We start from the raw sequence: 17,877 nt of genomic DNA on the forward strand, positions 1-17,877 counted from the left end.
CAGAGATCAGCCTGTCTCCACATCCACCACAAATGATCATTTACAATCCAATGTTCCAGCTCGACCGCCTACATGTACCATTCCACTTTCAACCCCATCCTGGTGGCACCGTGCAATTTAAATTCAATGAAGGATCTGGAATTAAGAGTCTAATGATGACCATGGAACCATTGCCAACTGTCGGGAAAAACCCACCCAGTTCACATGGATGCCCTTTGGGGAAGGAATCTGCCATCTTTACCTGGTCTGGCCTACAGGTGACTCCAGACCCACAGCAATGGGGTGGACTCTTAACTGCCCCTGGGCAAATAGGGATGGGTAATAGATGCTGGCCTGGCCAGTGATACCCACGTAGAGTCAGAGTCCCACACAGAGTCAGTCATTGAGATTTACAGCACGGAAACAGACCCTTCAGTCCAACTCATCAATGCTGACCAGATCGTCCCTGTAACTCGAGTCCCATTTGCCAGCGTTTGGCCCATCTCCCCCTGAACATTTCCTCTACACATGTTCAGATGTCTCTTAAATGTTGTAATTGTCCCATAAATGAATAAAATAAAAAACACTATCCCTTGTCCATATTCTTTTATTCATTTTCTGCTTGTGGTGTGACTGGAATTTGCAGTTTAACTTTTCCTGGGATCCTTATCACCATTGGTCAGGGATGGAGGGAAATCGGCCATTCCAATAAATATTCATCATCTTTCTTTCCTTCCAAGTGATTTTTACACTGCCCAATCCAGATGGAGCGACTGGTCTTTGTGTTTTAATGTTTACATGCCAATCCTTGTTCGGGGGGGGGGTGGGGGGGAACAGTCAGACTGACCGCAGTGCTGATTGAAAATCATCCTTTCACAGGGTATGAGCAGGGTGACCATTCACTGCCCATCCCTAAGCCCCCTGGGAAAGGAGGAGGAGGAGGTGAGCTACTTTCTTTAAACACGGCCGACCATCCACAGACAGTGTGAGAGAAGCAGGTCACTTTAAGGGTTAAACAGAGCAGCTTGGGAGCTGTTTGGAGTCAGATCACCATCTGTTGGACTCTGTGTTTACACTGAGGGGTCGGCTTCTACAGCTCGAGAAGGGAAGATTAGAAGCTGCTGTTTTTGCTAAACTATAGATTTACAATGAAACCCTTGTAAATTTCTGGAAGTCTTTTGCTCCTGATAATGGTCTGTTAAACAATTCTGACCCAGCCCCACTGAAGGAACGGCCGATATATTTCCAAGTCGGGATGGGAGGGGCTCGGAGGGGAACTTGCAGGGGATGGTGTTCCCATGGATCTGCTGCCCCTTGTCCTTCTGGATGGAAGTGGCCGTGGGTTTGGAAGGTGCTGCCTGAGGGTCTTTGGGGAGTTTCTGCAGGGTATCTTGTAGATGGTACACACTGCTGTTACTGAGCGTCGGGGGGTGGAGGGAGGGGATGTTTGGGGAGTTTCTGCAGGGTACCTTGTTGATGGTACACACTGCTGTTACTGAGTGTCGGGGGGGTGGAGGGAGGGGATGTTTGGGGAGTTTCTGCAGGGTACCTTGTAGATGGTACACACTGCTGTTACTGAGCGTCGGGGGGGGTGGAGGGAGGGGATGTTTGGTGAGTTTCTGCAGGGTATCTTGTAGATGGTACACACTGCTGTTACTGAGCGTTGGGGGGTGGAGGGAGGGGATGTTTGGGGAGTTTCTGCAGGGTATCTTGTAGATGGTACACACTGCTGTTACTGAGCGTTGGGGGGTGGAGGGAGGGGATGTTTGGGGAGTTTCTGCAGGGTATCTTGTAGATGGTACACACTGCTGTTACTGAGTGTCGGGGGGTGGAGGGAGGGGATGTTTGGGGAGTTTCTGCAGGGTATCTTGAAGATGGTACACACTGCTGTTACTGAGCGTCGGGGGGATGGAGGGAGGGGATGTTTGGGGAGTTTCTGCAGGGTACCTTGTAGATGGTACACACTGCTGTTACTGAGCATCGGGGGGGTGGAGGGAGGGGATGTTTGGGGAGTTTCTGCAGGGTACCTTGTAGATGGTACACACTGCTGTTACTGAGCGTCGGGGGGTGGAGGGAGGGGATGTTTGGGGAGTTTCTGCAGGGTACCTTGTAGATGGTACACACTGCTGTTACTGAGCGTCGGGGGGTGGAGGGAGGGGATGTTTGGGGAGTTTCTGCAGGGTACCTTGTAGATGGTACACACTGCTGTTACTGACTGCTTCCAATGCATTTACATTGATCCTTTGAATTAGCTGAGCAACGAAGTTTACCGTATTCCAGATCTGGTCTCAGCAGGACCCTGCATCGCCTCCCTGTGGTTACTCGCCGTATCTGCAAACTAACTTTCTGAGGCAGAGCACTCCCTTCTCTGAGGCAGTTAGGGAACGTGTCACAATGATGTCACTTTAAAACGTTATTTCCTGCTGGACATTTTATTTGGCGAGAGTTTGCAGAGGCCGAGGTCCCGAACTGCCCTCTGAAGATGATTGAAGTAATTAACTGGTGAGGCCTTGGGTTTTTAAATAACGTTGGAACAATAAGGGCAGCAGGTCCGGGATTTCTGGAATTGGGATTTTCCTCAGTGACAGCAGAGCAATTGGAGTCTGTGAAGAGTTAGAACCTTCAGTGAACGAATCCTCTGCTTGTTCTGAATTTTCTCTTAATGCTTTTGTCCTCCTGGATTGGAGAACTGCATGTGAGAATCTGTGTCAGGATTTTCCTTTATTGTCATGTGTGTGTTTATGAAGTGTTACTGCATTGGAACAGTTAATTTGTGATAGTTACTCTATCTATTACTTGGTTAAGGTTTCCAATAATTAAGTCATTCAAAGTTCCTCTCTGTTCTGTTTGTATTTTAACTGTAGTGTTTAAATAAGTTGTGTTTTTCTTCATGTTGAGCAGTCTGACCAGTCGCATCACACCTGAGACACACACTTCACAACTGCCTTTAAATTAAGATAAAGTTAGGGTCTTGGCTATCTTCCTCAAATAGTTTGAGGGGGTCTGGTCTGGTCCATAACAATGGCAATAAATGCTGCTCTCCCCAGTGACCCCCACATCCCAATAAAAGAAGAAAATCACTTCTTCAGACATGTCTTATCATCACAATCATGGGTCCCAGGAACACGAAACATGAGCTTGAGAGAGAACGTACCTTCAATGAGGAACAGGTGAGAGTTCCTGTTCTCACTGACTTTGTTTCTGACCACGCAGGTATACAGCACACAGCTTGGCAGATGGGGAGCATTGATTGTCAGAGTTTTGTTGTCAATGGATACCTCGTAGATGTGACCATCTTTAACGGGATTCCCATTTTCCAACCACAGGATCTCATTGACTTCTCCAATCCTCACCACACAGCGCAGGTGGACAAGACGGTTCGATTCAATCCGATCTTGTATTATTAAGGGTGGCTGCAAAACATCTGTCCAAAGGGAAAGGTGACACACTCTGACTCGGTGAACTCAGGGTATTGGGCCGCTCGGGTAGTGCGGAGTTCCTCTGTACCTGGGGCATTGTCCCCACTGTGTATTCGATTACAAGCCCAGGTTTCCAGAGAGACACAAAATGAACACCCAAGTCAGCAGGGGCATATTTAAACTTTTCACAGGCGAAACAAAATGAACAGTTTAATTCCTGGGAAAACCCTCTGACTATCCCACCCTATCTATTGGGACAGACAAATGATCCAGCAACTGGAACATCCAATACACGAGACAAGGGGTATCTGTCATTCCCCTAACAAAGTGAGTCTCTGAGTGTGAGACACGGCAGTCCATACAATGTAATTAGGAGAGCTCAGTAAAGTATCCTGTATGGAGATACTCAGAACTGGTGACCTGACTGAAACACATTGAGCTGATAAACTGGAAGGAGGAAGAGAAGAAAATCACAAGCCATTAAGGGATTTCCGGGATGTTGCAGGGAATGGAAAGTTTGAGATGTAAGGAGAGGCTGGTTAGGCCGGGACTTTGTACCCTGGAGCTTTGGACGTTGAGAGGTGACCTTACGAAAGAGCAGGAGAGATGTCCGGCACAAGGACAGGCCATTCGGCCCCTCCAAGCCTGTGATGATCATCATGCCCTGACTGAACTAAACCTCCTGCCCTTATTCCCTCCCTATTCAGCTGCCCCACCTGTTCCTACCCCCTCTTCAGGCAGTATGTTCCAGCTCTCTGCATGAAATACCTCCCTCACACATCTCCCTTAAACATCCCCCCCCCTCACCTTGACCCTGTGCCCCCTTGTAATTGAAACTTCAACCCTGGGAAAGCCCCCTGACTATCCCACCCTGTCTGTTCCCCTCATTACTGTGTAGCCCTCAATCAGGGTCTCCCCTCAGTCACCGTCTTTCCAGTGAAAACATTCCTAGTCTTTTTAACCTTTCCTCATAGCTAATGCCCTCGAGACCAGGCAGCGTCCTGGTGAACCCTCCTTGCACTCTCTCTCTCTCTCTCTCCCCAAAGTTTCCACCCCTTCTGGTGGTGTGGTGACCAACCTCTGATGTGACATGATAATCCATTCTCCTGTGATCACACATTGTAAGAAATTCAAGTATTAGCTGCCGGGATCACACTATAGTCAATACAGGTCAGGATTAGATTACATTACAGTGTGGAAACAGGCCCTTCGGCCCAACAAGTCCACACCGACCCACCGAAGCGCAACCCATCCAGACCCATTCCACTACATTTACCCCTTCACCTATCATCATTGGGTAATTTCCCATGACCAATCCACCCTAACCTACACATCCCTGGGACACTATGGGACAATTTCCCATGACCAATCCACCCTAACCTACACATCCCTGGGCACTATGGGACAATTTCCCATGACCAATCCACCCTAACCTACACATCCCTGGGCACTATGGGACAATTTCCCATGGCCAATCCACCCTAACCTACACATCCCTGGGACACTATGGGACAATTTCCCATGACCAATCCACCCTAACCTACACATCCCTGGGCACTATGGGACAATTTCCCATGACCAATCCACCCTAACCTACACATCCCTGGGCACTATGGGACAATTTCCCATGGCCAATCCACCCTAACCTACACATCCCTGGGACACTATGGGACAATTTCCCATGACCAATCCACCCTAACCTACACATCCCTGGGCACTATGGGACAATTTCCCATGGCCAATCCACCCTAACCTACACATCCCTGGGCACTATGGGACAATTTCCCATGGCCAATCCACCCTAACCTACACATCCCTGGGCACTATGGGACAATTTCCCATGGCCAATCCACCCTAACCTGCACATCCCTGGGCACTATGGGACAATTTCCCATGGCCAATCCACCCTGACCTGCATATCTTTGGACTGTGGGAGGAAACCGGAGCACCCAGAGGAAACCCACACAAACAGTAGCCCGAGGGTAGGATTGAACCCGGGTCCCTGGCGTTGGGAGGCAGCAGTGCTAACCACTGAGCCACCGTCCTGCACACAAATAACCATCCAAATTCTTCAGTCATGTTAAAGGCAATTTGTGTGGAAGAAACACCCGTTATAACAGAACCAAGTGAACTGCAAATGCAGCCGAACAAGGGTTTTATCCAGCCGTGATATGGTTTGCTAACTCTTGTCCAGCTGATGAAGGCAAGTGTATCACGATAGTGGTTTACAAAACTATGAGGGGGTATGGAGAAGGTGAATGGCAGTTGCCCTTTCCCTCGGATGGAGGGGTTCAAGGCTAGGGGCATATTTTTAAGGCGGAGAGAGATTTGAAAAAGATAGGAAGGGCAATTTCTTTTACCCAGAGGGTGGTTCGTGGGTGGAACCACCTTCCAGAGGAAGTGGTGGATGTGGGTACAGTTCCAACGTTTAAAAGGCATCTGGACAAGTTCAAGAACAGGAATGGTTTGGAGGGATATGGGCTAGGAGCAGGTGGGTGGGACTAGTTGAGTTTGGGATTAGGGTCAGCATGGACTGGTTGGGCCGAAGGGTTTGTGTCCGTGCTGAATGACTGTGTGGTTCTAAGGGACAGATGTGGACCAACCTTTCCAGAGTCTACACCCTCCCTGGATTCACTTCCTGTCTGTTTGGATCCCACAAGGCAACAACTCAAATCTTGAAACAGGAAAACAGGATTTAAAACCTGATATATTCACAACAAAGGAGGTAGGAGTGACCTGACGATAGAGTTCATATTTCAGGTCACAAAACACAGGAATGCTACATCACTGAAGGAGTCTGTTCAGCCCATCGTTCCTGTACTGGTTCTATCCCCCAGGGCCCAATCTCCTGCCCTTCCCACCCCTATCCCTGCCCCCCATTTCTCTCCTCTGTCCCTCTGGAATGTCTCAGTTGAACCTGCCTCCCTCCCCCCCTCCATTCCCAGGCAGTACATTCCACACCCTCACTACCCACTGGGTGAGAAACTCTCTCCCTCACCTCACCCTCCCTCCATTTGTACATCCCTTTAAATCTATCCCCCTCCTGTTCCTGTTCCTTTTCCGAGTGGGAACAGCTTCTCCCTCTCTCCTCTGTCCAGGCCCCCCTCCCCACTCAGGATTTTGAAAACCTCTCTCAGATCTCCCTCTCCCAGCCGCCTTCTCTCCCAGAGAGAGAACACTCCCACCCTCTTCAATCTCTCCTCATCGCTGACCTTTCCCCATCCCTGGATCCGTTCCTGTAAATTGTTCCTGCTCTCTTTCCGACACATTCCCCATCTTTCCGATAATGTGGGGCCCACACCTGGACACAATACTCCAGCTGGGGTCTAACAAGGGGCTGGGACACGTTCAGCATCAGCCCCTTGCTCTTGGACTCTGTGTGTCCCTGTTAATAAACCCGAGGGCACTGTGTGCTTTATTCACTGCCCCCCTCTACCTGTCCCAGGTCATTCGATACCAGGTATCCCTTACCTTGAACTGACAAGACAGTGTGAAAGTAAGTCTTGGTTGAATTGGAGTTGGGTGGTGTTAAAATAGTCTCATAAATTCCGCTGTCAGCGATGTCTGCATCCATCAAGACAATAGTCCCATTGGACTCCAAATAGCGAATTCGGTATTGGTAATACTCGTTAAAAGTCACCTCACTTTCCCCGAGGGTGTGAATCAAAATTAAGGTGACAGAGAAAGGCCGGAGGATTGACCATCGTATCGATGTGCCTGGTTTCGGAAGCAGCCCAGTGTACCCAGGCAGGAAGATAGAGGTGTTACGACAAGCAGAGACGTGTACAATCCCAGCAAGTTCGGGGGTTAACTGGGAGGAGAGCACTGGAAAACAGAGATTACACATGGACATCCGACCCTCAGGAACACAAATCAGAGATTACAGTGTAAACAAAACACACCACTCCTGTTCCCTGATCCAGATTAACCATCTCCCTCACACCCTGACTGATCCAGATTAATCCCCTCTCCCTCACTCCCTGACTGATCCAGATTAACCATCTCCCTCACACCCTGACTGATCCAGATTAATCCACTCTCCCTCACACCCTGACTGATCCAGATTAACCATCTCCCTCACACCCTGACTAATCCAGATTAATCCCCTCTCCCTCACTCCCTGACTGATCCAGATTAATCCCCTCTCCCTCACACCCTGACTGATCCAGATTAACCATCTCCCTCACACCCTGACTGATCCAGATTAATCCTCTCTCTCACACCCTGACTGATCTAGATTAATCCCCTCTCCCTCACACCCTGACTGATTCAGATTAATCCCCTCTCCCTCACACCCTGACTGATTCAGATTAAACCCCTCTCTCTCACACCCTGATTGATCCAGATTAATCCCCTCTCTCTCACACCCTGACTGATCCAGATTAATCCCCTCTCTCTCACACCCTGACTGATCCAGATTAATCCCTACTCCCTCACATCCTGACTGATCCAGATTAATCCCCTCTCCCTCACTCCCTGACTGATCCAGGTTAATCCCCTCTCCCTCACACCCTGACTGATTCAGATTAAACCCCTCTCTCACACCCTGACTGATCCAGATTAATCCCCTCTCTCTCACACCCTGACTGATCCAGATTAATCCTCTCCCTCACACCCTGACTGATCCAGATTAATCCTCTCCCTCACACCCTGACTGATCCAGATTAATCCTCTCCCTCACACCCTGACTGATCCAGATTAATCCCCTCTCCCTCACACCCTGACTGATGTGATAAAAGTCTGGGTTTAAGAAGTGTATTTTGGTTGGAGTGGGTGGGGGAGAGAGACAGAGGCGCTGAGCTGTCTGCTCCGAACTGATAAACATCTGTGATGCTTTTCAAAGTTGGTAAACTAGAAGCAGCCTGGCTGAGTGGGGTGGAGGTCCCACTGAACCGAGGCTTTTATTTGTAACTTTGTGCGGTTGCTGTGGTGTTGATGGTGGGTGTGGAATCTGTGATTGCCCTCCCTCTGTTACAGCTATAACCTGGGGCTACCTTCCAGCTGCTGGAGTTAACTGGGGGACATTAATTTCACTGAAAGTGTCATTGCCAAGGGTGTGTTTGCTGTTTGTGAGCCACATTGAACAGTTAATTATTGTCCCTAATATCTATAGATACTGTTAGACATTTTGATAGAGTCCCTGGATAAGCCAATTATTTTAATGTCCTTTAGTTTAACCTGTATTTTAATTATAGATGTATTTTGCGCAACTCTGACAGAGTGACCAATGGAATTGTGTTTGGAACGTATTTACCTTTAAATATGAAAACGTTAGTCTGTGGGGAAGGTTTCCATCACATTGTGATTAATATTTGTTCAGTGTTTCCTATTAACCCCCATCCCCCACCCCCCTGTGTCTGTGTCTGTGTCTGTGTCTGTGTCTCACCCCCCCCCCGTGTGTGTGTGTGTCTGTGTGTCTCAACCCCCGTGTGTCTGTGTGTCTGTGTCTCAACCCCCGTGTGTCTGTGTCTCACCCCCGTGTGTGTGTGTGTGTGTGTGTCTGTCTGTGTGTGTGTCTCACCCCACCCCCCTGTGTCTGTGTCTGTGTGTGTGTCTCACCCCCCTGTCTGTGTCTGTGTGTCTCACCCCCACCGTGTCTGTGTCTGTCTGTCTGTGTCTGTGTCTCACCATCCCCCCACCGTGTGTGTCTGTGTGTGTGTCTCACTCACCCCCCCGTGTGTCTGTCTGTGTCTGTGTCTGTGTGTGTCTCACCCCCACCGTGTGTCTGTGTCTGTGTCTCACCCCCCCGTGTGTCTGTCTGTGTGTGTGTCTCACCCCCCCCCCCGTGTGTGTGTGTGTCTCACCCCCCTGTCTGTGTGTCTGTGTGTCTGTGTCTGTGTGTCTCACCCTGACTGATCCAGATCACTCCGATACACTTCCTCATCCACATCCCCATCCCGGGACCGGCGCCTTTAACACGGGGCGGGGCTGGGGAAAGGGGGCGGGACGGGGCGGGGGCATGGGCGGGGACAGGGGCTGGGGCGGGGACGGGGGCGGGGACAACGGCGGGACTGGGGGCAGGGGGCGGGGGAAGGGGCGGGGACAGGGGGGGGAATGGGCGGGGATAGGGGGCGGGGGAATGGGCAAGGGAATGGGCGGGGACAGGGGGACAGGGGGCAGGGGAATAGGCTAGGGGCGGGGCTAGGGGACAGGGGGCGGGACGGCTTTACCACGGGACGGGGCGGGGGCGGGGGCGGGGCGGGGGAAAGGGGAAAACAGGGAAGGGGGCGGGGCTGGGGGGGGCAGGGAAGGGGCGGGGCTGGGGGGGGAACGGGGCGGGGCTGGGGGGGACAGGGAAGGGGGCGGGGGAAGGGGCGGGGACAGGGGGGACAGGGAGCAGGGGCGGGACTGGGGTCAGGGGCGGGGCAGAGAGCAGGGGAATAGGGTAGGGGCGGGGGACGGGGCGGGGCTGCGGTTTGAAATCGGGCGGTTGGAAAAGGGCGGGAGGAAAATGTGTCTGTGGGGTCTCCTCGGCCTCGTGTGGGTCTGGGCCTGGAGTGAGGGTGAGGGGGGGGCAATGAGGGGGGATGGGGGAGAATGGGGAGGGGGGGAAATGGGGGGGGAGGAGAAATGGGGGGAGGGGAAATGGGGAGGATATGGAGGAGGGGGGTAATGGGGAGGGGGGGAATGGGGGGGGTAATGGGGAGGGGGGGAATGGGGGGGTAATGAGGGAATGGGAATGGGGGGAAGGAGAATGGGAAATGGGAAGGGGGGGAGGAAATGGGAATGGGGGGAATGGGAATTGGGGGGGAATGGGAATTGGGGGGGAATGGGAATTGGGGGGGGAATGGGAATGGGAATGGGGAATTGGGGGGGAATGGGAATTGGGGGGGGAATGGGAATGGGGAATTGGGGGGGAATGGGAATTGGGGGGGGAATGGGAATGGGGGAATGGGAATGGGGGGGGAATGGGAATGGGGGGGGAATGGGAAGGGGAATGGGAAATGGGAATGGGGGAATGGGAATGGGGGGGAATGGGAATGGGGGGGGAATGGGAATGGGGGGGAAATGGGAATGGGGGGGAATGGGAATGGGGGGAAATGGGAATGGGGGGGAATGGGAAATGGGAATGGGGGGAGGAAATGGGAATGGGGGGATGGGAGAGTGGGGGATGAGAGGGAATGTGAATGGTAATGAAAGGGTTAATGAGGGGGAATGGAGGAGGGTTAATGGGGGGAATGGGGAGGGTTAATGAGGGGGAATGGAGGAGGGTTAATGGGGGGAATGGGGAGGGTTAATGAGGGGGAATGGAGGAGGGTTAATGGGGGGAATGGGGAGGGTTAATGGGGGGGAATGGGGAGGGTTAATGAGGGGGAATGGGGAGGGTTATTGAGGGGGAATGGGGGAGGGTTAATGGGGGGGAATGGGGGAGGGTTAATGGGGGAGGGTAAATGGGGGAGGGTTAATGGGGGAGGGTAAATGGGGGGGAATGGGGGAGGGTAAATGGGGGGGAATGGGGGAGGGTAAATGGGGGGGAATGGGGGAGGGGGAATGGGGGAGGGTTAATGGGGGGGAATGGGGAGGGTTAATGGGGGGGAATGGGGAGGGTTAATGGGGGGGAATGGGGAGGGTTAATGGGGGGGGAATGGGGAGGGTTAATGGGGGGGAATGGGGGAGGGTTAATGGGGGGGAATGGGGGAGGGTTAATGGGGGGGAATGGGGAGGGTTAATGGGGGGGAATGGGGAGGGTTAATGAGGGGGAATGGGGAGGGTTAATGGGGGGGGAATGGGGAGGGTTAATGGGGGGGGAATGGGGAGGGTTAATGGGGGAGGGTTAATGGGGGGGAATGGGGGAGGGTAGTGAGGGGGAATGGGGTTAATGTGGGGAATAGGGGAGGGCGCTGACGGGGTCAATGGGGGAGGGCGCTGACGGGGTCAATGGGGGAGGGCGCTGATGGGGTTACTGAGTTGTAAATGGGGAGAGACATGAGAGATGTTGTTGTGTTGAAAGACTATTGTTGGTTTAGTTTTTTTAATGAACGTGTTCAGATATACTGTGGCACTGCTCTGGTGTTGCTCTGGTGAACTTGTGTCTCCTGTCCCAGAGGTAGGGACATGAACGTTGCCACAACGAGCAGTATGTAGATCTGAGCTGAACCTCTCACAATTGTTAACAGTTTGGAATGGGGCAGGGTTTCCGTTTGCTTCCTTACAGGGACTTTTCTCCTCCTGTGCTGTTTTACCTTTTTTGTGGGTTTGCTCTGTTAAGTTTAATAATTCGACTGTGACCTGTCGAGCTGAGATGAGGGCCATGGAATTTATTGGGGGCTGACGTGGCATTTTGGCTGCATTTCTAACACCCGATGAGCAGTGTTCATCGACGCTTATTGTGTTGGACGTGACCATTTCACTGACCAGCCTGTACGACCAGTTATAGAAAGAGCACTTACGTGTGAAGCAGCCGTGCTGCCTCTGTAATACAGCAACCCTTGGCCTTTTATCATTAAAGGGGAATTAACACTGGTGAGATGGCTTTTAGGAATCTAACCTCAATATGTTTGCTACTGACCTCGGTCATGACTGAGGCGAGACAGCAACAACCATGAGTAATGGAACCAAAGGATCTATTCACTTTCCAAAATCTCCTCCAAAAACCGCTGCATTCCCCTTGCTCCCAGTGACCCCTGGTTTGTCCAACATCCTCTCCTGCCTATTTCATGTTGTTAGTGTCCTGCTCCCTACCAAGGCCTCCAGTGAAGAGTATATTTGGCAGGTGATTCTGCAATGTGTTACTGAACTCAGTGAGTGTTGTTGTCTCAGGTTTTACAGGTGGATTGACAGCTGCTGAGAAAGATTCTCCTTTGCTGCTACCTTGGTTTGCAGAAAATGGGGTTCAGAGTGAAGATGTGATGTTGTGGGATTACACCACCCCAGGGAACAAGACGCGAGTTTTACAACCAGATGGACAGACACCTGAACCGAACGTGAACAATGGGTCTGTCCTGTTGCGGGAATTTGCCGTAACTGCTCACCATCATTTTCACGAGTCCTTGCTTGATGGGTCTGCCAGGAAAATTCCTGCTTTAAGTAGGTATGAGTAGGTTTCGTGTCCAACAATAAGGTGGTCAGAATTCATTTAGTTTGACCGTACAGACGTGAGATATTCCTGTCGAACACGGTGACACAGTGGTTAGCACTGCTGCCTCACAGCGCCAGAGACCCGGGTTCAATTCCCGCCTCAGGCGACTGTCTGTGTGGAGTTTGCACATTCTCCCCGTGTCTGGGTGGGTTTCCTCCGGGTGCTCCGGTTTCCTCCCACAGTCCAAAGATGTGCAGGTCAGGTGAATTGGCCATGCTAAATTGCCTGTAGTGTTAGGTAAGGGGTTGATGTAGGAGTATGGGTGGGTACGCTTCGGCGGGGCGGTGTGGACTTGTTGGGCCGAAGGGCCTGTTTCCACACTGTAAGTAATCTAATCTAAAAAAACATTGTTGATATTTCATTCTGAACCTCCGTGTTAACGTTTTGCTATTGTTGAGTTGCTGCCTTTGTAAAAATGTGCCGTCTCTCTGTGATTTGGCAGGAAATTAAATGAGTGTGAGGAAGTGGAGTTGAGGCAATAGCCAGTTACAGTACTCTAATGGATGTGACTAACACTCACTCTGTGTCCCTCTGTCCTTTGCAACAAGCTCCATCCTTGTCCCTTCACCGTGTTGGTTACTAATATTTAGAACAGTCACATTGTGGAATTCTATTCCCCGAATGTTTAAATATTTGCAGTTTGCGGGCTTATACAGCAGTAATAAATGCAAAATTAATGGGTTTCACAACAGGACAAAATTACAGGTACAAAGGTCCTCTCATGTCAAATTTCCCAAGTGCACCAGTGCTGATCAAACAGACAGTCGGGGCAGGCAGGAGTGGGTGGTATTGTTAGTGAATTAGTAGTGCAGAGATGGGCATTATGGGTCTACCCACACTAAATGGAGTGCAGCGATTTAAGAAGACAGCTCATCAATGTGGTTGATTAGTAATTCTTGAGAAGATTTATAGCTCAGGTTGATGATAAATTTGTAAGTTAGCTTGCTGAGCTGAAAGGTTTGTTTTCACATGTTTCGTCACCATGACTAGGTAACATCATCAGTGAGAGTCTCCGGTGAAGCACTGGTGGGACATCCAGTCTCTCTGTTTATAAGTCTTAGTTTCTTAAAGTGGGTGCTGTCATTTCCGGTTTTTTTTCAAGGGAAGGTAGATGAGATCTAAGTCGATGTGTTTATGGATGGAATTCTGATTGGAATGCCATGCCTCGTGCATGTCTTTGTTTCGCCTGTCCTAGAATGTGTGTGTTGTCCCAGTCAAAGTGGTGTCCTTCTTTGTATGTCTGTATGGAAGCTAGTGAGAGTGGGTCGTGTCTTTTGGTGGCCAGTTGGTGTTCATGTATCCTGGTGGCAAGTTTCCTGCTGGTTTGTCTGGTAAATTTGGGGAGCTGGTCCACAGACTACCCAAATAGTCACCTGACAAAGGCATTCTTGTAAAACCACATTACAGAATGTCACCATTTTCACCAACCTGTATGTAACGACTGTGCTACCAGGAGCAGAGACCAAAAGAGAATGTCAGTGGTATACAGCCAGAAGTTGCCCTGATAGTTCTCAACATTAACTCTGGTCTCCATGAAGTTCCGTGCCATCAGTTGAAAATGGTCAAGGAAACTTGCTGATGATTGTCACCAATCCATTCCCACCATGCTTTGCTGAAGAATCAAGTATTCCTTCACATTGAACATCACTTAGAGGAAGCACTGAGGGTGGCAAGGCCAGTGAATGCACTTACAGCTGGTCTGGTGCTCAAGGACATGGGTGTTAGACTGGGTCAATGTTAGGTGCTGAGTGAACAACAACAGGGAAAAACATGCTTGACCTCATCCTTACCAATCTGCCAGCTACAGATGCTTCTGTCCATGACAATACTGCACAGTCAAAGATCTGCCTTCGCATTGAGAATACCCTCCATCATGTTAAATGGGACAGACTATGAACAGATCCAGCAACTCAAGACTGGGTATCCATGAAGTGTTGAGGGCTATCAGAATAGCGTTCCACAATTTGTAATCACATTGCCTGGCATATCCCCCTCTCAACCATAACTGTCAAGCCAAGGGATCAACCCTGGTTCAATGGAGAGTGCAAGAGGGTATGCCAGAAATAACACCAGGCATGCCTAAAAATGAGGTTTCAACCTGGTGAAACGTGTAACCAGGATCTCCTTGTATGTCAAACAACACAAGCATCAAGTGATAGGCAGAGCTAAACAATCCCACAACCAACAGATCAAATCTAAGCTCTGCAGTCCTGCCACATCCAGTTATGAATGGTGGTAATAAAACAATTAATTGGAGAAGGGGCACCACAAATATCCCCAGCCTCAATGATGGAATAGCCCAGCACATCACGGCGAAAGGTAAAGCTGAAAGCATTTGCCACAGTCCAGCCAGAAGTGCTGAGTGGATGATCCATCTCTGCCTCTCCCAATGCTCCCTAGCGTCACTGATACCACTCTTCAGTCAATTTGATTCACTCCGTGCAATATCAGAAAATGGCACTGGATACTGCAAAGGCAATGGGCCCCAACTCCTCCAATACACTGACAACATTGACAATGTGGAAAATTGCTCATGTATGTCCTGAGCGCAACAAAGTTGGTCAAATCTAAACTGGCCAATTACTTCCCATCAAGGTAAAAATTTTGCCCGAAACGTCGATTTCGCTGCTCGTTGGATGCTGCCTGAACTGCTGTGCTCTTCCAGCACCACTAATCCAGTAATTACTTCCCATCAGTCTACTCTCAACCATCAGTAAAGTGAGGGAAGGTGTCACCAATAATGATACCAAGCAGCATCTGCTCAGCCATAACCTGGTCAGTTTGGGTTCCACCAGGACCATTCAGCTCCTGATCTCATTAAAGCCTTGGTTCAAACATGGACAAAGATGCTGAATTCCAGAGGGGAGGGGAGATAACAGCTCCAGGGCATCTCTGTAGGACTTCCTCAGATTAGTGGCCTAGGCCCAACTACCTTCAGCTGCTTCATTGATGACTCCCCACAACATCATAAGTCAGAAGTGAGGATGTTTGCTGATGATTGCGTCAAGTTCACCATCTGTAACACCAGCCCTGGTTCAATAGAGATGCAGGAGGGCATGTCAGGAACATGATCAGGCATAATAGCTGAAAATGAGGTGTCAGCCTGGCGAAACTGCAACACAGGCCTAACTGCATGTCAAGTCACAGAAGGAGCATCCAGTAGTCAGAGCTAAGCAATCCCATAACCTATGGATCAGATCTGAGATCTGTAGTCTTGTCACATTGTCGTGAATGATTGTGGAAAAGTAAACAGCTAACCCAGTCTCGAGTCTCCACAAATAGACACAAGCTCAATATGGGGGGCCCAGCACATTGGTATAAAAGACAAACTGTAGCATTTGTGGTCATTGCAGCCTCTTCCTGAGGTCTGCAGTAACACACGCTAACCTTAGCCAATTTTATTCGCTCTGCATGATATGCTGAAAGCACAGGATACTACAAAGGCTTTTGACTCTGCCAACATTCTAACAATAGTAGTGAAGGTGCCCTCCAAAGCTAGCTGCACCTCTAGTTGTACCAATACAGTTACAACATTGGCAACTATCTGAAATGTGGAAAATTGCTGAGTCATGTCCTGTCCTCAAAAAGGAAGACAACCAACCCGACCAAATACAGCTGTTAGCCATCAGCAAAATGATGGAACTGGCTGTTGACAGTGCAATGGTGTGACTTTTATGGATAACGACCTGCTCGGTTTGTTTATTGACTTGGCTCCTGACCTCATTGCAGCCTTGATCCTAACATGAGAAAAGGATTGAATTCGAGGGAACTTGTGGGTAACAGCCCTTGATGTCGAGGCAGTATTTGACCAAGTGTGGCATCAAAGAGCACTAGAAACTCTGAAGCCAGGAAGGAAACCTGCCACCAGTTGGAGTTGTATCTTGCACAAACTAAAATGGTCATGGTTTGTAGAAATCAATCACCTCTGTTTCAGGACATCACCCTGCAGGGGTCCCTCAAGGTTGTGTCCTAGACCCAAGAATGTTCAGCTGCTTCATCAATGACGTTCCCTCTGTTGTAAAGTCAGAGGTGGGCATCTTTCATGATGGTTACACAATGCTCAGCACTCTTCATAACTCATCAGAAACTCAAGCAGTCCTTGTCCATTTGCAGCAAGACTTGGACAATCTCTGTGCTCAGACTGAAAAGTGAAACTAACATTAATGCCATATCAGGGCAGTATGGTCCCAGCACCAGGGACCCGGGTTCGATTCCAGCCTCGGGCAACCATCTGTATGGAATTTGCACATTCTCCCCGTGTTTGTGTGGGTTTCCTCCCACAATCCAAAGGTATGCAGGTCAGGTGAATTGGCCATAATAAATTGCCCATCGTGTTAGGTGCATTAGCCAGGGGTAAATATAAGGTAGGGGAATGGGTCCAAGTTGAAGGGTTGATGTGGACATGTTGGGCTGAAGGGCCTGTTTCCACACTGTAGGTAATCTAATCTATAAGTGCCAGGCAATGACTGTCTACAACAAGATAATATCTAATCACCACCCTTGACATTACGGTCGCTGAATACCCTACTGTCAACTTGCCAGCAGTTACTGTTGGCCAGAAACTGAATTGGACTTGTCATATCAATCCAGCAGCTACAAGAAAGGTTGAAGGCTTGGATTGTTGATTGTTGTAAAAGCCTAAAACAAAATCCAAATAATGTGGTTGCTGCAGATCTGGAATGTAAACAGAAAATGCTGGAGGAACTTAACAAAAGAAAATGTGAAGATACTGTGGCTTTAGGAGGTGTATTGCGTCTTGTTTTGGTTTTGTTGAAGAGAGATTTTGAGCCATAGGGGACAAGCTGTCTCGTCCAAGTCAATAAAGGAAACGGCTTGTGAGGCCTTGGGGTTTTTTTTAGGAGTTGAAAAGTCTGGTGCTGGAAAAGCTCAGCTGGTCAGGCAGCATCCATGGAGCAGGAAAATTGACATTTTGAAAATAAGCCCTTCATCAGGAATCAGCAATCATCCTCATTCCTGATGAAGAGCTTATGCCCGAAACGTCGATTCTCCTGCTCCTCGGATGCTGCCCGACCTGCTGCACTTTTCCAGCAACACACTCTTTAACTCTGATCTCCAGGATCTGCAGTCCCCACTTTCTCTCGGTTTTTTTTTAAAAGTTGGAATAATTGAAGCTGCATGAATTGGTGAAGTTGGGTTCCCACAAAACCAGAGTTTTAGGTTGGCTTTCGGTCATTGTTGGGGTTTTAAAATTGTTGTGGAAGATGCCATGTCTGTCTCTTTACCAGAATGTTCTGCTGCATGTGAGACAATCTGTTTATTGACTTTGCCTTTGCCAAGAGTGTGTTTATGAGATGTGACGATATTGGAACAGTTGCTTTTTAGGAATTAAATAATGTATTATTCTGTTAAGTTTTTTAATAATTAAAATTATACCAATTC

General features: G+C 49.5%; 1 protein-coding gene across 2 annotated transcripts in view; it reads left to right on the forward strand.

The window, feature by feature from the left end:
- Nucleotides 1–9,827: 9,827 nt before the first annotated feature.
- The window catches only part of LOC140455220 (uncharacterized), a 170,630-nt gene continuing 162,580 nt past the window's right edge, over nucleotides 9,828–17,877 (forward strand). The window contains exons 1-2 of one of the 2 annotated variants that reach the window (XM_072549942.1): nucleotides 9,828–9,901; nucleotides 12,159–12,425. In XM_072549942.1, coding sequence (XP_072406043.1) covers nucleotides 9,850–9,901; nucleotides 12,159–12,425 — 319 coding nt within the window. In that variant the 5' untranslated portion in view covers nucleotides 9,828–9,849. Of the gene's footprint in view, nucleotides 9,902–12,158; nucleotides 12,430–17,877 lie in introns of those variants that run through there. The other variant, XM_072549943.1, reaches the window with a different exon arrangement.

Source organism: Chiloscyllium punctatum, chromosome 30 (assembly GCF_047496795.1).
Source record: "Chiloscyllium punctatum isolate Juve2018m chromosome 30, sChiPun1.3, whole genome shotgun sequence".
Lineage (NCBI taxonomy): Eukaryota > Metazoa > Chordata > Chondrichthyes > Orectolobiformes > Hemiscylliidae > Chiloscyllium > Chiloscyllium punctatum.